Source organism: Panthera pardus, unplaced genomic scaffold, assembly GCF_024362965.1.
Source record: "Panthera pardus isolate Hobbes unplaced genomic scaffold, ASM2436296v1 HiC_scaffold_22, whole genome shotgun sequence".
In the NCBI taxonomy this organism is placed as follows: domain Eukaryota; kingdom Metazoa; phylum Chordata; class Mammalia; order Carnivora; family Felidae; genus Panthera; species Panthera pardus.
The window spans coordinates 60,049,301-60,075,462 of NW_026526788.1; the positions used below are offsets into that span (position 1 = coordinate 60,049,301).

General features: G+C 46.7%; 1 protein-coding gene across 12 annotated transcripts in view; it reads left to right on the forward strand.

The window, feature by feature from the left end:
* GBF1 (golgi brefeldin A resistant guanine nucleotide exchange factor 1) overlaps positions 1-26,162 on the forward strand; it is a 119,666-nt gene that overhangs the window by 92,291 nt on the left and 1,213 nt on the right. For 2 of the 12 annotated variants that reach the window (XM_053909867.1, XM_053909866.1), the window contains 35 exons: positions 501-609; positions 1,138-1,198; positions 2,471-2,525; positions 3,249-3,347; positions 6,188-6,335; positions 6,670-6,893; positions 7,435-7,603; positions 8,039-8,250; positions 8,586-8,684; positions 9,280-9,474; positions 9,710-9,899; positions 11,302-11,442; positions 11,759-11,847; positions 13,026-13,228; positions 13,644-13,767; positions 14,032-14,157; positions 14,426-14,508; positions 15,178-15,414; positions 15,703-15,796; positions 16,208-16,384; positions 16,707-16,771; positions 16,855-16,978; positions 17,175-17,246; positions 17,392-17,486; positions 17,746-17,899; positions 21,357-21,582; positions 22,348-22,508; positions 22,644-22,890; positions 23,015-23,220; positions 24,338-24,488; positions 24,595-24,725; positions 24,927-25,028; positions 25,306-25,419; positions 25,551-25,731; positions 25,897-26,025. In XM_053909867.1, coding sequence (XP_053765842.1) covers positions 501-609; positions 1,138-1,198; positions 2,471-2,525; positions 3,249-3,347; positions 6,188-6,335; positions 6,670-6,893; positions 7,435-7,603; positions 8,039-8,250; positions 8,586-8,684; positions 9,280-9,474; positions 9,710-9,899; positions 11,302-11,442; positions 11,759-11,847; positions 13,026-13,228; positions 13,644-13,767; positions 14,032-14,157; positions 14,426-14,508; positions 15,178-15,414; positions 15,703-15,796; positions 16,208-16,384; positions 16,707-16,771; positions 16,855-16,978; positions 17,175-17,246; positions 17,392-17,486; positions 17,746-17,899; positions 21,357-21,582; positions 22,348-22,508; positions 22,644-22,890; positions 23,015-23,220; positions 24,338-24,488; positions 24,595-24,725; positions 24,927-25,028; positions 25,306-25,419; positions 25,551-25,731; positions 25,897-26,025 — 4,993 coding nt within the window. The remainder of the gene's footprint in view (positions 1-500; positions 610-1,137; positions 1,199-2,470; positions 2,526-3,248; positions 3,348-6,187; positions 6,336-6,669; positions 6,894-7,434; positions 7,604-8,038; positions 8,251-8,585; positions 8,685-9,279; positions 9,475-9,709; positions 9,900-11,301; positions 11,443-11,758; positions 11,848-13,025; positions 13,229-13,643; positions 13,768-14,031; positions 14,158-14,425; positions 14,509-15,177; positions 15,415-15,702; positions 15,797-16,207; positions 16,385-16,706; positions 16,772-16,854; positions 16,979-17,174; positions 17,247-17,391; positions 17,487-17,745; positions 17,900-21,356; positions 21,583-22,347; positions 22,509-22,643; positions 22,891-23,014; positions 23,221-24,337; positions 24,489-24,594; positions 24,726-24,926; positions 25,029-25,305; positions 25,420-25,550; positions 25,732-25,896; positions 26,026-26,162) is intronic. The other 10 variants (XM_053909869.1, XM_053909870.1, XM_053909868.1 and 7 more) reach the window with 10 other exon arrangements.

The window sequence follows — 26,162 nt, forward strand, 5'->3', positions numbered from 1 at the left end:
GAGCTGGTGCTATCGGCTCTCCTTACCCAAGACTGCCGGCAGCACGAAGCTGTGTTTTGACTCCGCTGGGGCTTAGGGAGCTACTTTGTTTCTAAACAAGCAGCTCGGGTACCCAGAGTAAAAGCTTTTCTAATGAAAATAATTAACAGCTTTAGATGAATTGATATCAAATACCAGAAGCCCTTACTTAATACATTTGTACCTCTGGTGGACCATATCTGCCGTTCATCTGTGGGACTCATGGGCTAGGGCTGGAATGAGTGCTGAACTATATCTGGGTCATGGAGAGTAAAGGCACAGTTCCCAAGATAAGTTCCTGGGAGATCCCCCCACACCCATCAAACTGAAGTGAGGTCAGCATTCTTGCTAACCTCTCTTTCTCACCCGAGTGCTTCCGTAGGAGACTAAAGGAACAGAGGGCAGCTTCTCTCCCCTCAGGTACACCCCACTTTACCCAGCCTGCTTTATTTATCGCTGTATCTCCTCTTTCTTCCTGGTAGGTGCTGCGGACTCTGTTGCTGACCCCAGTGGGTTCCCACCTAACCAATGAATCTGTGTGTGAGATTATGCAGTCTTGCTTCCGGATCTGCTTTGAAATGAGGCTCAGTGGTAGGTGCTTGAATATTGGGCCTGTCACCATTCCTAGGGCCAGTGTCTGTGAGTATAAATATAGGATACTGTCTCTGAGCCCCAGAGAGGTGGAAAACTCTGGACTTGTCCTTCACCTACCTTGTGGAGCCAAAGAGGTCTAGAAGTCTTTACTTGACTATTGTGCAGCTAGAATAGAGACCTTAGTTCATTGTGCCAAGGCAGAAATTGGGATAGATCCCCAAATGACTTAGCCCAGGCACCAAATCTGCCTCCCTTGGGCTTTCGGGGATTGACACCAGCCTGCAACCCTTAAAAACGCATCATCGTGCACCAACACCCCGCCCGCCCTCAGCTTTTTCTCCTGTCTCAGTAGTGCCACCTAGTGGGCTACTGAAGTTGTGGCTGCCAGGCTGAGCTGGAGCTGGTTTTAATAAGTTTGGCATAATCCTTAGTAAACAAGGTTTGGAGGGGAGTCTGCTCTGAGAAGCCTCCTGATAATAGCACAGCAAGTAATGACACCTGTGTTATTTGTTTTTGCCTGTGCAGAGTTATTGAGAAAATCCGCAGAGCACACTCTCGTAGACATGGTGCAGCTGCTCTTCACAAGGTAAACCTGCTGCTGTTTGCTTCAGCCCGGCTGCCCGGGCCTCTTGAGCTTGCCTGCTTCCACACAGCCACTTCAGGGACCTGGCCAACCCCACAGCCACTTCAGGGGCCACTGGGATTATGGATGGGGGTAGTTCACTGGGCCCAGGGTTACTGAATAAGGGGAAAGGAGAAGATAGCTGGCTTGGCCTCAGAGGGAGGCAGGGGGTTATTTGATCTAGGCCAACAGATCTTGTTCTGCTTTCCAAACTTGTGTCTGTTTCTGTGCAGGTAGCAGCTGGGAAAGGGAACGCAGAGAGGAAGCCAAATTCAAGGGAGCCTGGAACAGGGTGCTGAACTCCCAGAGCTCAGTCTGATTTCTGTGAGAAAGGACCAAGGCTAGGGTGACAAACCTTGTTGGCCCAAACTCTCCCAATTTTAGCACTGAAAATCCTGCATCCCTGCAAACACTTCATTCTCTGGCAAACCAAGACTGCTGGTTACCCTCATCAAGGCCCTCAATTTAGGGGCTATGAGGCCTTTTCATATTATGCCTAACTGCCTGTTTCCTACACCTCTTTTCAGTAGACTAACTTTGAGAAGAGCTGACTGAGGCAAGAGCTTTAAAGCCTCCCCTGGGAGATATTAATAACGGGGTTGGTTATGTATCTGTGCGGCCCAGGGTTATATAGGAAATCAGTGTACCTTCTGCTCAATTTTGCTATGGACCTAAAATTTCTCTAAAAAACAATCTAGTTAAAAAAAAAAAAATTCCCCATGGTATTTCATTTTGCTCTCAGATCCATAAGTAATAATTCTTATTATCCACACATTAGATCTGCCCCTGCTCCTTGCTACAAAGCATTCCCACTCTTCAGGCTCAGATTTATTGTTTTCAAAACTCAACCTGCCTTTTACTGCTCACACTATGTCCAGTCTCCTGGGATTTTGATGGACTGCCCTCTCCCCATATTGTGCCTTTCATCTGTACTTGTTAAGTAAATACCAGCAGGAAGGGGTCGGTTTAGGATGAAAAGAGCCTCCACACTCCAAGGGCATTAGTCACTTTGCCCTGGTGACTCCCTTTTTTTTAAGAATGTGTCTGTATTATAAGTCTCCCAACTTCTTACTTTGATAAGGTTCTCAAAAGGATGAAATTAGCCTGCTTCTCTTCCTAGCTTTTCCTAAGAGACAGGGCATGCCCTGGCCCACTGCATCTTTGGGCTGTGGCTAGCATGCTGGGGAGATTTGTTGTTATCCCTAATGACAGTTCATGGGGTTCTCTATCTTGTAGGTTACCTCAGTTTAAAGAAGAACCCAAGAACTATATGGGCACCAACATGAAGAAGGTATGAGCTGCTGTCCCTCATCCAAACTTTGGTCTCTCAACTTTAGTGCTATGGGGATTTTCCTGGACACCCTTGCTTGGCAAAAACATGCTTTTGCCTAGACAGGTCTGCTTGGAATCTAAAAAATAGCTATCATTCATTTAGTGAGAAATTTATTCTTCCCCAGATACCTTTCCTTCCCCAACCTTTCCTTCCCAGCCTATCTTTGTTGACCCACCACATAAGCTGGTGAACCAGTCCTTCATGGAAACTTGGTAAGGCCCATCAGATTGGGCTAAAAATGTATGTTGATAAAAGTGAACGTTCTGCCATCCCCTCAAAGCCCAGACTTGTCAGTAGGTAGGAGGCCTAAAGAGGCTATGCCCTAAGTCCCACCATAATGCTGGATTAGAATGGGCTCACACTTGGGCTTGTCTCTGTTGATGAGACAAATTAAGCCTGACTCTAGATCAGAAGGTTCTCAAACTGATAAAAGAATGTGATCAGAAGAATGGCCTCTTTCTATTTTAAACTGAAGTCCTGAACTTCACAGACCTCTGATGAGGATTCTACTTGCAACCCTAAGAGGTTCTTCCCGTGGAGATGGCCCTTGGCTGTTTGGTGCATGCACCTGACCTTCCCTTCTCCCCAGCTCTCCATCCCTATTCCTGCCCTATGCCCTATTGGCGTGTGTCTGAATTTATTTCACTTTGTTTAAATCGTTCGTTTGCCTGTCTTTCACAGATTTCTCCATGTCTCCTCAACAAACTGGAGCTAAGTAGTGGGGAGCAGACCAAAGCCCTGAACCAGTTAGAGAGGGTACTACTCTTTAAGAACCTCAAGGTCTCTCTCCCTCTCCCTCTCCTTTCCCCCCTTTTTATTTATTTAAATGTTTATTTTTTTAATATGTAACATCTGGGTCACATTTCCATTGTGCAGAGCACAACTTACCCCTACCTAATAACACAGCACGGTTTTGGAAGAGTTGCATGTGTTTGTAGCTTTGCAGTGTTGGGAATTTCCCTGGGGGCATCTGGTTGCATGGAGACAGAAGGAAGCTTTGAACTGGTGACATATCATGTAGTGAGCCTGGATAGAGAGCTTGGGTCCTGCTGACATCTTGCGGGGATGTTAATATCTACCAATTTGGGGGAACTGTGAGGGACCTCTGAGCAAGCCCCTTCCCTCTTCTACCCTTTGCCTGTCTCAGAGCTGGCATATGGAGCTTAAGCACAGTCTTTGGCTCTATTTAGATACCTGAACTGGGTTTGGAGGGAAAGGATAGTCCCATCTAGTTGGGGTCTTTTATTTTTCGTAGTTAGTGTTAAAGCGTTCCTTCATTCCCAGGTTTAGGACTCTAGGTGGAGGGGAAGGAGCTGGATAGCTCAAGATGGGTTCTGCAGAGATGCTCTCTGTCCCTTAAAAGTTGAGATGTAGAGGAGTTTAGGGGAGAGGTCCAAGTTAAAGATTACCCCTAACCCCATATCCCTGCTTTAGGAAGAAGAGGGAGAGAAGGAGGTATGGGCTGTCTATGTTTAGGCTGTCACATGAGTGGCATTCTGGAGGTGTGATTGTGGAAATCCAGGTCATTGAAGATTAAAAGAACTGTGTATGTGTGTGTACACCTAGGTCCCTAGGCCTGCATTCTTTTTGCACAGTGTCCATTTTCATTTATGTGCTTGACTCATCTCAAGTTGCAGCTCTCTCTTCAGTGGCTACCCTGCCTTTTGCCATGATTATTAACCTAAGACCTGCCCTTTCTTTGTAAAGCTTATACTGCTCTTTGGAAATACAAAGTTATATGGATTAGGTGTTGGAGGGTTCCATGAACAGGGAGCATAACTGTACTTTGTCAGGGCTGAGGCATTTGTGAGAATTGGAGCTTCTCATCCCCTACTCCAGCCAGGAGGCAGAGAATACTAATTGAAATGATCAGGTTGGAGCTAGTTTTGCAGAGATTAAAGAAGGAAACAGGCAGGGACTAATCCTAGTGTCAGAAGGAAGCTCATTGAGTGACTGGTTTCTCGGTGGAAGTAGGACCACCTGGAGTCACTAAAATTGGGAATCCGCCTAGAGAGAAAAGGTATCTCACAAAAGTGGATCCAGATGTTAGTATTTTTGGATCTCAGTGACAATTGCCAATAAAGCTAGGAGGTTCTTGTTTTCCCTCATTAATCTCTTGAGCTTCTTGACTGTCTGTATGTTTGGCTGACTCTTACTCCCATAGGTTTTTTTTTTTTGTTTTTTTCGTTTGTTTTTTTGTTTTTTTTTTTTACCATGAACTTTCTTCAGATGAGCTTCAGTGGTTACTAGAGAGAGCATTCTAGGTCCTGTTTAACCACAGTGCTCAGAACACTTGAAGTTCCATTCTAGGCATATGACTGTAGGCATTCTGGCGATGGTGGCATAGTATAAATCCAGTGTGAAGTTGTTGCCACATTAGTAAGAGCTGGGTGTGAGGCTCAACTTTTGGACCTCTCTCCTTTCTGGGTGGAGCTTTTGGTAAGGAAGAATTATATGGTTTCTAAACAAAGAATTAATGGTTACCCAGGTTCTGGAGGGCTTGGGGGAGGTCGAAGAAGGAGGCCTATCCCCCAAATGCTAGAAGGAATTGAACAGGCCAAGGATGACAGGGTATATTCGGCCTTTAGAAAGAGGCTCTTACTTTGTTAGAGCATTCTGATGATTCCTCGACCATTACAGTTACCCAGTCTAGGAATGGTCCCTTAGTCTAGAAATAGTATGGAATAACTTTGGAGGGACTGGTAAAGGACTGGTCTCAAACCCTAACAGAAGGCATCAGGACCAGAAAAAATGAAATGGGCTTAAATAAAGTAACTGTGAACTGAGGGTGGAGAAAATGCATAAAAATTTATATCCTAGAGTAGTTCCCACAATAGGTTTTAGAAATTTTCCTTTGTAACTAAAAGGAAGCTATAGGAAATATAGCAGGACAGAAGAAAACAGAATAGAGCAAGGTACAAGAAATCAGTAGCCTTACCATCTGAAAACATAAAACTGCATCTAGAAAGACCCAACAGTGAGACAGGAGGTCTCACTGATGTACAAAATTGGGAGCAGCAGCATGACATGACCCTCCATCCTTAACTCCAAAAATCAGCTGGGATACCACTCCTTCCTTAACTCCTTCCTTGACCACTTTGATACAAAAATTTCAGAGTCAGGGATGTATTTAGGATCTAGGCCCCGTTCAAGAACCAGTAGGGAAGCTAAGAGAGTGACAGGGAAGGAATAGACTCTCATAGTTGGTTAAGAACCTAGGAGTAGAAGGCTGTGCTACAGATAGTTGAGGAGCAAAGCCCTGGAGTCCTTGTAGATCTGAAGCCTCAGGCAAAGGAACCTCTGCCCTTAGCTTTTCTGCAGGAGGGTCAGGCACCATCTACAGGACTTAAGATTGCCACCCAGGACTCAGGGAAGCAGAGTAATATGTGATCAGCTGAAAAGCAGAATGTTTAGGAGGTCACCAGGCTGACCTGTGAAATGGCAGACGTAGAAGCAAGGTTGGAGGAATAGGAATGTGCTCTGATGGTCTAGATTCTTGCTTTGCCACAGACACGGCATATAGGCTGTTTTCTAGGGACCAGTAGGAATAAAAGAAGGGAGATTTCTAGGGAAAGAGTCTTAGTTTGAGTACCAGTGCTAATGAGGTATGATATTTCCAGCTGAAAATGAGAGCAGGAGGCATGAGTGATTCATCCAAGTGGAAGAAACAGAAGAGATCCCCCCGGCCTCTGCGCCATATGACCAAAGTCACACCGGGTTCAGAGCTGCCCACCCCCAACGGAACTACCTTATCCTCTAACCTCACTGGTGAGTGCCCTGGGTTGCTTCCTCTAATTAGAATAGATAGAAGAAAACCTTCCTCTCTCAGGCATTTTAACATTGAAAACTAGTCAACTGAGGGGCTTTGGTCTTTCTGCTAAGAGTAAAAAGGGAAAACTCCAGGTCTGTTCAGACTGTGACCACTTAGCAATTCTGCAGTGACTTTGGGTTGTTATCCTTCCAGAGGAACTGTGACTACTTTAGAGACCAGTGTATGCAGAGATTAGTAGTATGTGGTCTAGGAAAAGAGCCCCTAGTGCCATGGAGGCTATGTTTTTCCTACAGTCTCTTTTCTTCAAGCCTCGCCTACTTTGCTTGGCAGGGGGAATGCCCTTCATTGATGTGCCCACTCCCATCTCTTCTGCAAGTTCAGAAGCTGCCTCAGCAGTGGTCAGCCCCTCTACAGACAGTGGCCTGGAGTTCTCCTCCCAGACCACCTCCAAGGAAGACCTCACTGACCTGGAACAACCTGGCTCTCCAGGGTATAGCACAGCTACAGAGCCTGGCAGCAGCGAGCTGGGGATTCCTGAGCAGCCTGATCCCCAGGTATGGCTTTAAGGCCCCTCTCTAATCTTCTAGTGTAGAATTGGCTTGACCCTTTTCATCCTTTATCCAGGTTTTGGTTCAAAAGAAGGTCAGGTTGGGGGCGGGGGGGGGGGGTGCGGTGTAGAGTTACTTCATTATTTCTTATTTCCTAGAATCAGCTGTGCAATCTAGAAAATCCACAGCATGACTCACTGTAAGAGGTAGCTCATGGGATTTATCAAGTCTTGCATACAGGTAGTACTAGGCAAAGGGGAGGGAAATGGCCATGGCTTTGGAAGATAATGATATAAATCCCAAGCCTATGAGAGCCTCTATTGTTTCTAGAGTTCTAGTCACTTTAGGTCAGTGATGCCTCAGGAAGTGTTTTCTGAGTCCTTCACACTCCTGCCCTGAGCCATCTTGCATTGATTCATAGCTCACTGAGCTGGCCCTACACCTGCAGTCCATTAGAGACACTTGGAGCTTAAACACTTCAGGGGGGAGTAAGTTCCAAGTTGCTCTTGCTTCATCCCTCTTCCTATCACCCTGCTGCTGGTCATAGCAGGAAGGGATTCATGTGGAAAAGGCCCAGTCAGCATCCGTGGAATCCATCCCCGAAGTGTTAGAGGAGTGCACATCCCCTGCTGACCACTCTGATTCTGCCTCTGTTCATGACATGGATTACGTCAATCCCCGGGGTGTACGCTTTACACAGTCCTCCCAGAAGGAAGGTGAGTTCTCTCAAGCAGTCTCTGCCTATTCACCTCCCCCATCCTGCCCACTAAGCATCCTGAGCCTAGATGATCTTGGACCCAAGGTGTCTGCTGTCCACATTTTCTAGTCAGGAAATGGAATCAAGCCAGGGGGACTTTGGCATGGATGGAGCCCTTGCCAACCTATACAGAGAGGGACTTTGATGAACAATAGGAAGTGAGAGGGAAGAATAGAAAGCTTGAGACTTTTAACAGAAAGTAGGGTCATCAATTCTGATTCCCTTTAGTGAGTGAGACTAGTCTTACCTTTCCAGAAAAAAAGCTTTCTTTAAAAAAATTTTCTTGAAGAGAATCACTTATTTGAAATTGCCTTGTATAATGCAGGGCAGTCCAGGCCAACTTTTCAGTCCAGTTGTTTCCTGACATTCCCACTTTACTTCTGGCTTTCCCCAGGTACAGCATTGGTCCCCTATGGTCTTCCCTGCATCCGCGAACTCTTCCGCTTCCTCATCTCCCTCACCAATCCACACGACCGCCATAATTCAGAGGTTATGATCCACATGGGATTGCATTTGCTGACAGTGGCTCTTGAATCAGCCCCTGTAGCCCAGTGCCAAACCCTGTTGGGCCTCATCAAGGATGAGATGTGCCGCCACTTACTCCAGGTAAGACTGGACCTCTAGAGGGTCTCTGAGCCCTTGGCTATTTTCCACGGTCTCTCAGGGACCAGGGGGAGCACAAGGAGGTTTGGTTGATTGGTGAAAAGAGTATAGGATCCAGAAAAGAATCTCCCTTCCCAGTTGGCCAGTGGTCATCATCAAGAGGACTCTACTAGTTCTCTGGGGACTCTGGCAGCCAGAAAAATATAGGAATGGCTAGATATAGTTTCCTTAGAGTACAGGACCTTAGTGGCAACTTCACAGAGTTTATTATCCTACTTTTCTCTTGGTTGAGCCATAGGTTCAGAAACCTAATGATTTAACCCTACTCTGATCTCCAGCTACTCAGTGTAGAGCGACTAAACCTTTATGCTGCTTCCCTGCGGGTATGCTTCCTACTGTTTGAGAGCATGAGGGAGCACCTCAAGTTCCAATTGGAGGTGAGTTTCTTGAACTTGGATAAAGAAAAAATAGCAAGATATATAGCATCTTTAGTGGGGCCAGCTCTGTCCTGCTGCGGGGATGGGATTTAGGGGCTCCTAAAATCCTAGAGAGCTATTAGCCTCTGTAGTTTGGTTCCTTGGCTGTCCTCTTTGGTGGAGAAATTAAAGGGAGCCCAGAGAAAACTGGTTGGCTATAAAATGAAAGAAGCCAAATATGAGGACTGGTGGACAACCTCACTATGAGTGGGTACAGGTTTTCTGCCCAGCAGTTCCTCTGCAAAACAGGCAGGCAAGTCAAACTGGCTTTGCCACTAAGTTGCAAAAAGGAACTCTGAATAGTACCAGGTAAGGCTCCCATAGAAAGCACAAAGAGGGCAATAGGCAACTTGTTTTGGATCAGGCATAAGGTAGAGAGCCAGGCCTCCCCCAATGTGGAGGCCAAAGAGAAGGACGGAATGTCTTTAAGGATATGTTAACGCATGCCTCCTGGCTGGGCGTCTCCTTCTTGTATTTAATGTTTTTCCTGTCTAATTTTTCTCTTCTGTCTTGAATCCTTATCCCACTCAAATGGCTATTACTGGGTTATTGCCAGATGTACATCAAAAAGCTTATGGAAATCATCACTGTGGAGAACCCCAAGATGCCTTACGAGATGAAGGAGATGGCACTGGAGGCCATTGTGCAGCTCTGGCACATCCCCAGCTTTGTCACTGAGCTCTATATCAACTATGATTGTGACTATTACTGTTCCAACCTCTTTGAAGACCTCACCAAGCTGCTGTCCAAGGTGCTGAGCATTATTACTGTCCTCTAGAAAGAAGGCTCTATTAAGGAAATCTCTCTGGTGGTAGTGAGCATATTATACACGGGCGGGGGGGGGAGGGGTGCAACACTTGAAAGCTGGGGAACAGGAAGAAGAAAGGCATTTTCTCAGGACAATGCAGAAGTTATAGGTGGTTTCAGGATTTTTGGAAAAAGATAAAGTATTAACCTCAAGTCTACTGAATCTGTTTACTTTCCAGAATGCCTTCCCTGTGTCTGGTCAGCTCTACACAACACACCTCCTCTCTCTTGATGCCCTGTTAACAGTGATTGATAGCACTGAGGCCCATTGCCAGGCCAAAGTCCTCAACAGTCTTACCCAACAAGAGAAGAAAGAAGCAGCTAGACCTGGCTATGAGACAGTAGATGGCATCCGAGAAGCCAGCAATAGTGAGAAGCATTTCTTTCTTTGAGGATCCCTGGGTTCTATGCTTATCATTTCTCTACTCACCAAATCCTCTCTCCTTATATCACTTCCACTGGGGGCTCTCCCAGTTCTATGTTTCCAGGATTTGGTGGTTTGAATCATAGGCTAGGCAGGCAGGTTCGCAACACTCATGGATTTGTCCTTTTCTTCTCCACGCTTTGGCTTTCATTTAATAATAATAATAAATTATTAATTAATATAATTATTAATACTAAATATAGTAATTATTTAAATTTATTTATTTAATTAAAGTATAGTTAACACACAGTGTTATGTTAGTTTCAGGTGTACAGCATAGGAGAATTATTTATTTATGGGGGGAAAGAGAACCTAGATTAAAGGATATAGGACTTCTGTTCCTGAGAGCTCCAGGCCCTACTGTCCCCCACCCCAGTATCTGCTTCTACCCTAATTAATCTTCTCTGACATCCCCTTGAGACTGAGGTTGCAGATGACCAGAGAATGGGACTGGGTAATCTCTATTAAATTATAGAATCTAGGGGTGCCTGGGTGGCTCAGTCAGCTCAGGTCATGATCTCGCAGTCTGTGAGTTCGAGCCCCACATTGGGCTGTGTGCCAACAGCTCAGAGCCTGGAGCCTGCTTTGGGTTCTGTGTCTCCCTCTCTGTCTGCCCAAACCTCACTCATGCTCTGTCTCTCTCTCAAAAATAATAAATAGGGGTGCCTGGGTGGCTCAGTTGGTTGGGTGTCTAACTTCAGCTCAGGTCATGATCTTGCAGTCCGTGAGTTCGAGCCCTGCATCGGACTGTGTGTTGACAGCTCAGAGCCTGGAGCCTGCTTCAGATTCTGTGTCTCCCTCTCTCTCTCTGCCCTTCCCCTGCTCATGCTCTGTCTCTCTCTGTCTCAAAAATAAATAAAAACATTAAAAATAAATAAACTTAAAAAAATTTTTTTAAATAATAAATAGACATTAAAAATATATATATATATATATATGGGGCTCCTGGGTGGCTCAGTCAGTTAAGCGTCCGACTTTGGCTCCCGGTTCATGAGTTCGAGCCTCATGTTGGGCTGTGTGCTGACAGCTCGGAGCCTGGAGCCTGCTTCTGATTCTGTGTCTCCCTCTCTCTCTGCCCCTCCTCCACTCTCGCTTGCTCTCTCTCTCTCTCAAAAATAAATGAACATTAAAAAAAAATTTTTTTTAATTAAAAAAAATAAATTATAGAATCTAATGCTTAGCTAACCTGACTACTTGTTTGGGATTAGGTTTGTCCTATTCAGGGCTGGTGACCTATGTGGGTCTATGTGGGACCTAGGCAGGTCTCCTTGACCTGGGACTCAACTTCTCCTATAACTCTGTTTGGCTTCCTACCCCATCTTCATTTGTCTTCTTCTCTCTTACCAGCTGAGAGAGCAGCCAACGACAGGAAACCTGTAGGCATAGCCCCAGATGTCCCAGGCCTACATTTACCAGGTGGAGGGCGGCTGCCAGCAGAACACGGGAAGCCAGGATGCAGTGATCTGGAGGAAGCTGGTGACTCTGGGGGTGGGTACTGGGTATCCATGATCCTCAGCCCCCTCAACTGGAGGGTCTGGTAGAGAGCAGAGGGGTGGGGTGCACAGACACCCTAGGGCAACATGTGGGTAAACCTTGGCTGCTCACCCATGCCCTCAAACCTGGAGAGAGGAAATAAAATGTTTGGAGCCCTAGAAGATAGGATTTGTAGGAAGACTGATGAAGACAAGAAAATTTCTGAGTCATTCTCCTTTTTTTACTAGAGTATATTGGCAACCTTTCTAAAAGCCTGGGAAAAGAGATCTTATGGGTATTTTCTTCTCTTCCACCCATCTCCCATTCCTAGCTGACAAAAAGTTTACCCGGAAGCCACCTCGATTTTCCTGTCTCCTGCCAGATCCACGGGAACTGATTGAAATTAAAAACAAAAAGAAGGTATATATAGCGCTATCTCCAGAGCTTAACCTCTGCCTGCCTCTGTCTGGGTGTCTTTTGTAGGGTTTGTGTCTCAAAGGATAAGGGAGAGTAGCAGCTCATTGAATGGTTTCCCAAAGCTAATCTTTGCAGTTTTTTGGGACTTCAGCAACCCCCCAGTCTCCTTTGAAGACCTTCACTTCTAAGCCTTATAATTAAGCATACCCTATTGTGTGCCTCTGGGCAAAATCTGCCCTAGGTGACAGCTAAGTGTTACTGGTGGTAACAAAAGCCTGGGACCTGGTGTCATGTGTCACTGGAGGTTAACTGGTCATCTCAAGCTCTGGGGTGAAGATTGGCAATGAAAGGAAATTGACATTTATCTGCTGCTTTAATAAAATTCAAATAACTGTGTGTGTGTGTGTGTGTGTGTGTATTTTAAAACAAAGAAAACCTCTCTTTTAAAAAAGAAATGTTTATTTCTGAGAGAGAGTGAGTGAGCAAGCATGCATGTGGCAGGGGCAGAGAGAAAGAGGGAACAAGAGAATCAGAGGGAACGAGAGAATCCCAAGCAGGCTGTGTGCTGTCAGTGTAGAGTCTAACATGGGGCTCAATCTGACGAACCGTGAGATCATGGCCTGAGCTGAAATCAAGAGTCAGACACTTAGCTGACTGAACCCCTCAGGAGCTCCAAGAAAACCTTTTTTTCCTCTTATGGTCAGCCTAAATGACTTCGGTTTATGTGTCCCCTTAATTACAGGGCTGTGACTAGACAGATAAAAAGTGGAGTTATCATCATAGTTAGTTCACCTTGTCCTTAAGAGCTGGGAAACCAAAGTAAGAAGAGAAATCCAAGCTAGGCTGTAAACTGATGCCAGGATGGCCGTAAAACTGGAGAGAAGAGAACCTCCTCTAATCTCTCTTTTACTTTTTCCTGATCCCCAAGTTGGTGAAGGGCTGTCCTATGCATCTTGGGAATTCAGAAATGAGTGAAAAGGAACTCCTCAGCCAGTTCTAATTAGACATGAAGATTGGGGAAAGCTAGAGTCTGTATGGTCCAGCCTTAGTTTTGGAGTCACTTAGAACCACATCCTAGGAGCCGGTTAGGTTACCAACTGTGGACCATGATGGAGCCCAGCCTGGCCTTGTCTGGTTTAGGAGCAGAGCATCTTGTGACACCTCTGGTATTTCTCCTCCAGCTGCTAATCACGGGCACAGAACAGTTCAATCAGAAACCAAAGAAGGGGATCCAGTTTCTGCAAGAAAAAGGCCTCCTCACCATCCCAATGGACAACACAGAAGTAGCCCAGTGGCTCCGAGAGAACCCTCGGCTGGACAAGAAAATGATTGGAGAGTTTGTGAGTGACCGCAAAAACATTGACCTGTTGGAGAGCTTTGTAAGGTGAGGAAGCTGTAAGAAATGGGGGACATAGGTCACATACTCTTCCTCTTCCCATGATTTATGTCTGTTGGACTTGAAAGTGTCTCCAGCAAGATAGCTTTGGGAGCCATTCCATTCTGCATAGAGAGCATTGCAAAGGGATGGAACAGGGTTACTGAGCACAAGGTAGGTTATGGGTTCCAGTGGATGAGATTTCCAGGCAAGAACTCACTGATGTGGAAAGGACTAAAGTTAGGAGTTGTCAGATTCTACTCTGTGTTAAAGATGACCAGGAGATAGAGATGACCCCTTTTCCAGAGACTTGAGCCTCCTCTGTTCTAGTATAAGAAGGTTAGAGGGACTGGAGCTAATAGGGAACCCAACATTTGCAGCTTATATATCTTTAGTCTCTTCATCCTTCTTCCTTTCCCTGTAGCACCTTCAGCTTTCAGGGTCTGCGGCTGGATGAAGCTCTTCGTCTCTACTTGGAAGCCTTCCGCTTACCTGGGGAAGCACCAGTCATCCAGAGGTTGCTGGAGGCATTCACAGAGCATTGGAGGGTGAGTTGAATGGTAGGGCCTGAGCCCAGCATCCCAAGTTCATTTGACTGAGGGTTTTTATGGCTCCTGCTGCTGTCTCCTTAGAAGGCTGAGAGCAGTATCAGTGAGCTTTCTATAGAAAGGCCAGCTTCTGTTAAGGAGTTGGCAAGAGGTTGGCAGATTTCTTTCTGGGAGCCCTACTCTACCTAGCATTGGCCAGTGGGTTGGTAGTAAGGGTTTGGCCAGAGAAGGGCATTGACACAGATGGGGTCTTTGCTTTTTCAGAATTGTAATGGCTCCCCATTTGCCAATAGCGATGCCTGCTTTGCCCTGGCCTATGCTGTCATCATGCTTAATACTGACCAGCACAACCACAATGTTCGCAAACAGAATGCACCCATGACTCTAGAGGTAAGTTTGGATCCCAGCCAAGGCAGAGAGGGTCCAGCACAGTTTTGGGGGTGTAGCAGGAAGGACATGGGATTTCCAGTGGGTGCAATGGACAGAGTCTGTCCAGGGGAATTAGGGAGGGCTGACCAATCCAAGAGAAGAACTGTGTTAGGGAGGTGGGTTCTTTCACTTTCTGTTTCCTGAGTCCTATTTACCATAGACCCAGGAGTTCTTTGGGGGGGCTTCAGCATTCACACATGGGGGGAAATGCTTATTGGCCTGTCTTTAGGAGTTTCGCAAAAACCTAAAAGGTGTGAACGGAGGCAAGGACTTTGAGCAAGACATTCTGGAGGACATGTATCATGCCATCAAGTAAGTATTTGTGGAAAATAGGTTGGCTTTCTATTAAGCAGAAGCACACTGCTTCCTTTTCCAGATTTTAGAGTCACAGCAGACTTCAGTGATTCATATGCCCTAGATTCAGCCTTGAGACTCAGCTGGGCAGCCCCTTCCTTCCCATTTTTTCCTTAAAGAAGCCTGAACAACACTGGAGCTCTAGGATTCTGAGCCAGGATCTAAACTGCCTCTGCTAAGTAGAGTATCATGGGCTCATTTTCTGAACCCAAAGCAGCTGGGTTTTCTTGTCGAGCTCACAAAATGCATTCTGAAGCTGGTAGAGGACACAAGAGGGGCTCTGGAGGGTGAGGTTTGGGTCAGAAGTCAGAGATGGACACTTAGGTTTTTCACTGTAAATCAGAAAAGATAGAAATGTTCATCCTGTCATACCCAGAAAGAATGTGAGATCTCACTAGAGGACTAAAGGCCACAGTTAGAGACAGGGCTTTGAGATTATGGGGGATTATTGGACACTCCCTTTTTTTCTCCCTGGTCCCACTGGTGAGTAGGAAGCAGACCACTGAGCTGCAGTTTTGGTGACCTCTCATTGACGGATTGAACCAGTATGGGCCAAACCTGTTGTCCTAGTTTGGAACCAGTCAGGTTCACAGCAGTGCACCTACTCTTTCCTTTACCTCTGGACAGGAATGAGGAAATTGTGATGCCTGAAGAGCAGACAGGCTTGGTTCGGGAGAACTATGTGTGGAATGTGCTGCTTCATCGAGGTGCCACCCCAGAAGGCATATTCTTGCGTGTGCCTGCTGGCAGCTATGATCTTGACCTCTTCACCATGACCTGGGGCCCCACTATTGCTGCTCTCTCTTACGTCTTTGACAAAAGCCTTGAGGAAACAATCATCCAGAAAGCCATCTCGGGCTTCAGGTAGTCCAGCTTTGGCCTTGGTCTTGACCTCCTCCCACCTCTCTGAGTTAACATGGTTGCCTCCATGCCTTTCAGACTCCTGCTCTTAAGTTTCTTAGAAAGGGATTTCTCTTGAGTGTTTGGAGGGAGTCCGAAGCTTGAGAAAGCTCAGTCTTAAACAAACTCAAGAGTAGAAGGTTTCTTCCTGGAACTGATTGGGGAAGAATCCCAAGTAAGCCTCCTCAGGGACTTGGAAGGGCTGCCTGGCCTTCCAGTGACTCACTCTGTTTCTGGGATGTGACATTACAGGAAGTGCGCCATGATCTCCGCCCACTATGGCCTCAGCGATGTATTTGACAATCTCATCATATCTCTGTGCAAATTCACAGCTCTCAGCAGTGAGGTGAGCAGCGGCAAGAACTATGTACTTAGAGTTCCAAAGGAGGACCTCTCTTTTAGTCATGGATCTATCCTTATCTGTGGAGCTGTTTTCTCTCAGAGTATTCCTTCACTCCCTCTAGACTACAGCAGCACTTAGGCCATTTCTGTTTCACACCCCTTAGGATGAGAATAATGTCACCTCATGTATTGTAACCCCTTAGGATGAGAATAATGTCACCTCATGTAATTGGGATGGGAGAGGAGATACATCACTGGGGAAAGCCTTATCCAGGTTAGCCCTTCCGACCAGTATTAGGAGGGATTGAAGCGTAGCAAACAGAAGGGCCCTCAGGGAGCCATAGGCAGAGTCCTAGAGATCTTCTTTCTAGATATTTACCAGACCCTAAGCCTTTTCTCATCTTCTTTTTTTTAGTCTATTGAGAACCTGCCTAGTGTGTTTGGAAGCAACCCCAAAGCCCATATTGCAGCTAAGACGGTATTCCATTTAGCCCATCGTCACGGTGACATCCTGCGGGAGGGCTGGAAGAATATCATGGAGGCCATGCTGCAGCTCTTCCGGGCCCAACTGCTACCCAAAGCTATGGTGGAGGTAATTCTTATAGGAGACTAATAACAAGGCAAAAGCCTGTAAACTCTGTGCTATCTGTGTATTGAACTGGTTGAAAGTAGCACTGGGCCTGATGACTGCTGAAGCTTACCAAGAACACCTCAAATGTGAGACCACAGATCTTGGGTGAAGGGATAGCTATAAATGAAGGCTGGTATAAACCATTGCCGGTCACCAACTGTAGGGGGTCTAGTCAGTAATGTGGGGCAGTGAGCTTCAGGAAGAAAGCCAGAGAACTTTACATGGAGGAGCAGGAAATGCAAAGGGCATATGGAGAGAAATTATTCTTGGCCTGATTTTCCAGGTAGAAGATTTCGTGGATCCCAATGGCAAGATCTCTCTACAGAGGGAGGAGACACCATCAAATCGGTGAGGGCAGATCAGAGGCTAAAGGCTTCGGGAAGGGAAGGTCAGAACTCTGGAGCTCACCAGGGCTTGAACTCTTTCTACAGAGGAGAGTCAACAGTGCTAAGCTTTGTGAGCTGGCTGACACTAAGTGGTACTGAACAGTCTAGTGTGCGAGGCCCATCCACTGAGAACCAAGAGGCCAAAAGAGCAGCCTTAGACTGTATCAAGGTAACTGGCCTGCCTACCCCTGGTAAACAAGCCTAGATCCCTCCCTACTAGATAGATGCTGCCCTAGGAACTGAAGAGTAGAATCACCCAGGACTTGTGGCCAGAGCTCACTCCTACTCTCTCTCCCTACCTCTTGGGAATATTCTCTTCCCTCCAGTGCTTGTCACTGACCCCGTCTCTCTCATGCCCCCTCTAGCAATGTGACCCAGAAAAAATGATCACAGAAAGCAAGTTTCTTCAGCTGGAGTCACTGCAGGAGCTCATGAAGGTACAGAATGAAGAGGAAAGAGAGATGAAAGGGCTGGCTGTGTCTAGGAGGGGAGGTGGGGACAGTGATGTTTAAATGCCTTAATTTCTGTCAGGGCAGGCCCAAGGGGCTGGTTTCTCCATGCTTTCCTGCTGTTCTCCTCTAGGCTCTAGTCTCAGTGACACCAGATGAAGAGACATATGATGAGGAGGATGCTGCTTTCTGCCTGGAGATGCTGCTGAGGATTGTGCTGGAGAACAGGTAGAAGGCAGTCTTTAGGCAGGCCTTATACTGGGCTTGTGCCAAAGGGATGGAAGACTGGAGCCATCTTGCTGAGTGGGCTCTAGGGGCAAGAAGCACATGAAGCTGTAGACAGTGGAGGAGAAGCTTGCTCATTATACCTGCCTGCTTAGGGTATAATAACCAATGAGCCCTGAAAGGCTTAACCTGGATCTAAAAAAGAGACTTATTACCTAGTGGCCTCTCCAACTGAAACTGTCCTCACCCTTATGTTCCTCAGGGACCGTGTGGGTTGTGTGTGGCAGACTGTTCGAGACCATCTGTATCACCTATGTGTCCAGGCACAGGATTTCTGCTTCCTTGTGGAGCGGGCAGTGGTGGGGCTGCTGCGCTTGGCCATTCGACTGCTCCGCAGAGAAGAGATCAGTGGCCAGGTAAGCAGAGTGCAGCTGGGAGGGCAGGCAGTTATGCAGGGGACTAAAGCCACAGTGTCCGTTATGGGTAATGCCCGAGACAGAGAGTAAGTACATTTAGTGCTCCATAGCATGAGCCCAGTGACCTGTCACAGGGCTGGAGGAAATCTAACAGCTGGCATTGGGGATGAGCCTAAGCTGGTCCTTAGCATCTCTGCAGGTTCTGTATCTGCTCTGCTCTGTAGGGCTGGATGGTTACTGCCTTGTGGCATTCTCAGCCCTATACCTGGTTTCCTGGTTCTCATGCTTAGGACCCTCTTGAGATCTCTTGGCTCAAGTATAAAAGACAGCCAGCATAGAACTAATAAGTGACTTCAGCAAGGTTACAGGATATTAGATTAACACAAAAAATTAATCACATGTCCAGATACTAACAGTGAACGTATAGAAAATGAAACCAAAAACACAATATTTACAAGTGCTTCAAATGAAGTGAAATACTGAGATACACACCTAACAAACATGTATAGGATCTGTATGCTAAAAAGTGTAAAGTTCTAATGAAAGATATCAAAGACGATCTAAATAACTGAAAAGGCATACCATGTTAATGAATTTGAAGACTCAGCATAGTAAAGATGTCAGTTCTCCCATAAATTCATCTGTAAGTTTAATACAATGGAGAAAATCCATGAAAATCCCAGCAAGGTTTTTTGTAGGCCTAGGCTTATTTTAAAATTTAGATGGAAAAACACAGGCCCTAGAATGGCCAGACATCTTGAGAAAGAAGGAAGAGGGAAGAATCACTCCATCTGCTATTAAGGCTTACTGTATAACTGCAGTAATCAAGACTGGTATTTGTGGAGAGACAGACCCATAAAGCAGTGGAACAGAAGAAAGAACCCAGAAATAGACCCACACAAAGATGCTCAACTAATTTATTTTCAGCTTATATATTTAATCTATTTTGAGAGAGAGCAAGCATGCACGTGAGTAGGGGAGGAGCAGAGAGAGAATCCCAAGCAAGCTCCATACTGTCAGCACTGAGCCTGATGCAGAGTTCGATCTCACAAACTGGGAAATATGACCTGAGCCTAAATCAAGAGTCGGGCGCTCAACTGACAGAGCCACCCAGGTGCCCAGCTCAACTAATTTTTTTTTACAAAAGTGCAAAAACAATTCGGTGGAGGAAGGATAGCTTTTTCAGTTGCTGGAACAATTGAAATCAGTGGGTGGGGAACAAACAAGTGAACCTTGACCTAAGTATTATACCTTATAGAAAAATTATTTCAAAATGAATCCTAGAGGGCACCTGGGTGGCTCAGCCGGTTAAGGGTCCAACTTTTGATCTCAGCTCAGGTCATGATCTCATGGTTCATGAGATCAAGCCCGGCATGGGACTCCATGCTAACAGTGCAGAACCTGCTTGGGATTCTCTCTCCCCCTCTCTCTGCCCCTACCCTGTTCATGCTTGTGTGCGCTGTCCGTCTCTCTCTCAAAATAAATAAACATTAAAAAAAAAGAATCGTAGATTTAAATGTAAACTGTAGAAGTATGAAACCTTTTTTTTTTTTTTTCTAAATATAGTTAGGCTAAGTAATTTGGGTTTTTTTATTAAACTTTTTTAATGTTTATTTATTTTTTTTTTTTAATTTTTTTTTTTAACGTTTATTTATTTTTGAGACAGAGAGAGACAGAGCATGGACGGGGGAGGGTCAGAGAGAGAGAGAGAGACACAGAATCGGAAGCAGGCTCCAGGCTCTGGGCCATCATCAGCCCAGAGCCCGATGCGGGGCTCGAACTCACGGACCGTGAGATCGTGACCTGAGCTGAAGTCGGACGCTTAACCGACTGAGCCACCCAGGCGCCCCGATGTTTATTTATTTTTGAGAGAGGCAGAGACAGAATGCGAGTGAGTTAGGGGCAGAGAGAGAGGGAGACACAGAATCGGAAGCAGGCTTCAGGCTCCGAGCTGTTAGCACAGAGCCCGACACGGAGCTTGAACTCACGAGCTGTAAGATCATGACCTGAGCCAAAGTCTCAGGCGCCACCCAGGTGCCCCAGAGTACGAAACCTTTAAGAAGAAATACAGGAGGGTATCTTCAGGAGGTAGGCAAAGTATTCTTAGACTTAATACCAAAAGCACAATCCATGAAAGGAAAAATTGATAAATTGGACTCTATCAATATTAAAACTATACTCTGTGGAAGCTAATGTGAAAAGGATGAAAAGATAAGGAGCATATCTTTGCAAATTACATATCTGAGAAAAGACTAACATCTAAATAAAAGAACTCAAAATACAACAGTAAGGAAACAATCCAATTAGAAAATGGGCAAAAAATATGAATAGACATTTCACTGAAGAAGATATACAGATGGCAAATAAGCACATGAAAGCACTTAAATGATGTTCAACATTATTACCCCACAGGGAAATGGAAATTGAAACCACAATGAGATATTACTACCCACCTACCACAAAGACTAGAGTAAAAAATAGTGATATTACCAAATGCCGGCAAGGGTAAAGGTCACTCATATATTGCTGATGGGAATGTAAAATGGTACAGCTCCTCTGTCAGCAGTTTCTTCATAGAACTAAATATGCAGTTACCACACAATCTAGCAGTTGCACTCTTGGGCACTTATCCCAAAGAAATTAAAGCCTACTTTCTCATAAAAACCTATTCATGAATGTTCATAGAAGCTTTATTTGTAATAGCCCAAAACTGGAATCAGCCCAAATGATTTTCAACAGGTATAGTTAAACTGTGGGACATATGTCCTTAAGTCCTTAAGACTGTTCAGTAACCAACGCAACAAACTATTGATAAACACAACAATTTGGATGAATCTCCAAGGGATTATACTGAGTGAAAAAAAGCCAATTTCAAAAGGCTATATATTATATAATTCCATTTATATGACATTTTTGAAACGACAGGATTTTAGAAGTTATGAACAGATTGCCAGGGGATAGGGATGGGGGCAAAAAAGAGGCAGATGTGTTTATAAAAGGGCAACACGGGGAATCCTGTGGTGGTGGAACTATTCAGCATCTTGACTAGCGAAGGCTACATAGACCTAAAATTAGGTGACTAAGTTGACTAAGTGACTTAGGTGACTAAGAACCTAATACACATATGAGTAAAGTAAAACTGGGGAAACCTGAATAAGATCAGTGGATTGTATCAATATCAGTATCCTGGTTATCATATACTATAGTTTACGTAACGTTACCGTTGGTGTAAATGGGGCAAAGCATAGAAGAGATCTCTCTGTGTTAGGTTTTACAGCTGCATATGAATCCATAGCTCAATAAAATTTTTAATTAAAAAAAGACTGAAAAAAAGAAAAGACCAGCAGCAGGACCAGTTGGGTCCTAGCCAAACCATCCTCACTGGCCTAAGAAAACTGGTGGGAAAGGAGACTAGACAAGAAGCTGTGTGCCCACTTCCTGCTTCCCATCCACCTAGGTGCTGCTCTCCCTGCGCATTTTGCTACTAATGAAGCCCAGCGTGCTGTCCCGAGTCAGTCACCAGGTAGCCTATGGGCTCCATGAACTCCTTAAGACCAACGCAGCCAACATCCACTCAGGTGATGACTGGGCCACCCTCTTCACGCTACTGGAATGCATTGGCTCAGGCGTAAAACCTCCAGCTGCACTGCAGGCCACAGCCAGGGCTGATGCACCTGATGCTGGTAAGCCCTTTCCCAGGGAGACCCACATTGGCAGATAAACAGTTATGGCCCCAGGGGTTGAGACAGGAAAACAAAATACAGGCTATTGCATTTAGCAGATTAGACACCCCTGGCTTCTGCCATCTGCTTCCAGAGCTTCCTGTACCCACTGGCCTTTCCCCAGCACCCATGGGTTAAACAGCATGAAAGCTAGTAGGCAATATAAACAGCTATAATACCAGGCTTCCTACTGTCCTGAGGACTGTTTTATCAGAAACTATGTCCTCACCACCACCCGCACCCCCTGACAGCTGCTACTAGATACCATCAGGAGCCCAAATTAGCCTGCTGCCACATTTGGTCAAGAGAGAATCTGTCCAGGGGCATCTGGAAGTCTCAGTCGGTTAAGCATCTGACTCTTGACTTTGGCTCAGGTCATGATCTCACAGTTCATGGGATCAAGCCCCATGGTAAGCTCTGTGCTGACAGTGCAGAGCCTGCTTGGGATTCTCTCTCTTCCTTCTCTCTCTGCCCCTCCCCCACTCATGGTCTGTTTGTTTCTCTGTCTCTGTCTCTTCCTCTCTCTCTCCCCAAATAAATAAACAAACTTAAAAAAAAAAATCTGTCCAGACCATCCTCCAGCCCTCTGATGACAGGGTTGAAACTAAGCTGGACCAAGAGAGAGGAGAGGCCAGGCTTCAGCACCTACTTCTCAGAACTGAAATCATCCCTCATCCCAGTGTCCCCCTTTCCACCCTGACTCTGCCCTTCTCCCTGCTGACTCAGGGGCCCAATCAGACAGCGAACTCCCATCCTACCATCAGAATGATGTGAGCCTGGACCGAGGATACACTTCTGACTCAGAGGTCTATGCTGACCATTGTAGGCCTGGCAAGATCCACCGATCAGCCACAGATGCTGATGTGGTCAACAGCGGTTGGTTAGTGGTAAGTGAGCATACAGGAAGTGGGTGAGTCTTCCCTCCTTGGCCTGTGGGAAAGATTCCTGGTCCTCCAGCAGGACATCTAGGGGGAAGATCAGGCTCAAGCCTGGGTTCCCAGCAACTCTTGTGTACTTTACAGGTGGGGAAGGATGACATCGATAACTCCAAGCCAGGTCCTGGGCCCAGCCGGCTAGGCCCTTCACCCCTGGTCAATCAGTACAGCCTAACAGTGGGGCTGGACCTCGGGCCACATGACACTAAGTCCCTGCTTAAATGTGTGGAATCTCTGTCGTTCATTGTGCGTGATGCTGCCCACATTACACCTGACAACTTTGAGCTCTGCGTCAAGACTCTCCGCATCTTTGTGGAGGCCAGTCTGAATGGCGGTGGGTTACCCAATGAAGGGGCAGTTGGGGAGTAACCATGGGAATATACAGGGGAAAGGGAGGAAAAGGTAGGCCGTCTGTGTCCATGGATGTAGAATTGTGACCTGGGTCTGGCTCTGCTCAGGGTGCAAGTCCCAGGAGAAACGTGGCAAGAGTCACAAATATGACAGCAAAGGAAACCGCTTCAAGAAGAAATCCAAGGAAGGCTCAGTGCTTCGGCGGCCTCGAACCTCCAGCCAACATGCCACTAGAGGTGGGCATAGTGACGATGATGAGGATGAAGGCGTGCCTGCCAGCTACCATACGGTGTCTTTACAGGTCAGTCAGGACGTAAGTATGGCATCCTTTACTTGCTCTCCTCTCCCTCCTCGTGACATTGGGAGCCTGGGCAGAGCCAGGGACAGCCAAGGCTGAGAAGGACCTGTTTTTCCAACCCAGGACCTTGGCCACCACCTCCACAGTGTTCCCCTATCCAATATCCAGACCTTAATATTTAAGGTTTATGTTTTGAATAAGTAATACATGCATATGTACAAAGTTCAAAAGTAGAAAAGGGTAAACAGATAAAAGTAAGTCCCGGGGTGCCTGGGTGGCTCAGTCAGTTAAGCATCCAAGTTTGACCCCGGTCATGATCCCACAGTTAGTGGGTTCGAGCTCTGCGTCAGGCTCTGTGTTGACAGCTCAGAGCCTGGAACCTGCTTCAGATTCTGCGTCTCCCTCTCTTTCTGCCCCTCCTCTGCTCCCTCTCTCCCCCTCTCTCTGTCTCTCTCTCTTTCTCTCAAAAATAAATAAACATTAAAAAAAAAAAACACGCATAACTTAAAAAAAAAAAAAAAGTCGCATTCCATTTCTGCCCCCAGTTGCTAAGTTCCCCTCTCCAGAGGTACACACTGCCACCAGTTTCTTGTCTATCCTTCCAGAGCTATTCTTTGTCTATTCAAGGTATATAAAATTTATTTTACAAGCAGACTTCATATCACTGAATAAATGGAGAACTAATTGCCTTAATAACTGTAGAAAAATCCTGAAAACAAAAAAATTATTAAAGTTGACCACACACTATTGCCCACCAGAGCCTCTGAGTCTGATGTTTGCTTTCTGTTTGTAAGGTGAAATTAATAAGATGAGGCTTAATCTGTCATCAGAAGGTATGAAAGAGAATTGAAAAGAAAGTACCTCTTTCACCATGTAATGCATTGTTACTAAATACTTATTCCACACACCTCCTCACGTCTCCTGCACTAGGAGTAATACCCAACTTCGGGAAGCACTGGCTGGAAGGGGGCAACTAGCTCATGAAGTTGAAGAGAAAAGGCGGGGTGGGAGGGGTAGAGTATGGTGTCACTGGTAGTAGGGTCTCCCTTGAAGACTCAGTCAGGGACAGTGTTTTGGGGGTAGGGGGGCACCCACGGACCTTAACTCATCCTGCCTCTCCTGTGACCCCCAGTTGTTAGACCTGATGCACACCCTACACACGAGAGCGGCCTCTATCTACAGCTCGTGGGCGGAGGAGCAGCGCCACCTGGAGACAGGTGGTCGGAAGATCGAAGCAGATTCACGCACCCTCTGGGCCCACTGTTGGTGCCCTTTACTGCAGGGTAAACATCAGGGGAGCAGGCAGGGCAGGGGCAGAAGTGAAGCTGGAGCTTGGGAAGCACCAGGATCAGGATGCCTGAAGGATCCTGAGCCTGTTCTCACTCTCAGGCATCGCCTGCCTGTGCTGTGATGCCCGGCGCCAGGTGCGGATGCAGGCACTGACCTATCTGCAGCGAGCACTACTGGTACATGATCTGCAAAAGCTAGATGCCCTGGAGTGGGAGTCCTGTTTTAACAAGGTAGGACTCCCCTCTAGTCTTAAGGCAAAGTTCAAAGCCTTAAGATAGAGCTGGGCAGCCTGAAGAGCCCCTGATGTCAGTCCTCAGCCTGCATCCTATTTTTCTCTTCTGCTCTGTGCTTATCCACCCCACCCCCTGGCTTCCTTGGGGCAAGGCTGCCAACTGACCCTGCTAGGGAGACATTGGCTCTTTACCTACCAGGTGCTGTTTCCTCTACTGACCAAACTCTTGGAGAACATCAGCCCTGCAGATGTGGGTGGGATGGAGGAGACTCGAATGAGGGCTTCCACACTGCTCTCTAAGGTACTGCTCAATGCCCTCACCCACCCACTCTCCCCATACTTGCCTCTCTGCAAGGAGGGAAGCTGGGCTTCTGCTAGGACCTAGAGATGCAATGTGGGTGCTCAGGATCCCCAGCTGTGGAGACTCGGCAGAACCCAGAGACCTGGGAGGATCTTGGAATTCAGAGGAATCTCTGCTATAGGATTCCCATGCAAGATAGAGCAGGCTTCCTTCCCAGCCTTGGAGAGGGATGCAGACTGCTCCGACCCCTCTGCTAAAAGGGGCTGGTGGGCCATAGGTCTTCTTGCAGCACCTGTCTCCGCTGCTGTCACTCTCTACCTTTGCGGCCCTCTGGCTGACCATCCTGGACTTCATGGACAAGTATATGCATGCAGGCTCCAGTGACTTACTGGTATGTTCTACCACTGCCTGCTTCCTCTCCCACCTGCTGGGAAGACATGCTGTTTTCCCTCGATGGATGCCTCCTTACCATATTCCACCATGCCCTCTTTCCCATCCACATGGTCCCACTGCCACCTACAGTCAGAGGCCATCCCTGAGTCTCTGAAGAACATGCTCCTGGTGATGGACACAGCAGAGATTTTCCACAACGCAGATGCCCGAGGAGGCAGCCCCTCAGCCCTCTGGGAGATTACCTGGGAGCGCATTGACTGTTTTCTGCCCCACCTACGAGATGAGCTCTTCAAGCAGACTGTCATCCAGGGTAGGAGGCTTAGCTCAATTTTATCAAAAAGAGTCCCCATCAGAGAGTCTGGAGCTAATAAATAGTTCTCTGTATCTCATATTTGTGGGAGGATTGTTGGGTAGCCAGGGCTCTGCTTGAAGGAAAACACTAAGAGCTGCCATCTGGTTTTTCTGCCCTCCCCAGACCCCATGCCCATGGAGCCACATGCCCAAAAACCTATGGCCTCAGCCCACATGGCTCCTGCTGCTGGGGACACAAGGACACCTGGCCATCCACCTCCTCCAGAGATGCCTTCTGAGCTGGGGGTCTGTGGTGAGTCCTTCTGAGCTAGCCTCCTGGGTGTTGAGCAAGAAGTAGGAGGCCTAAGAGGAAGCCCAGGGTAGTTTGGGATTGCCACTGAGCATGGGCTGTGAGCCAGGGAAAGGAGGGAACCAGAGTATTCTGGTCAC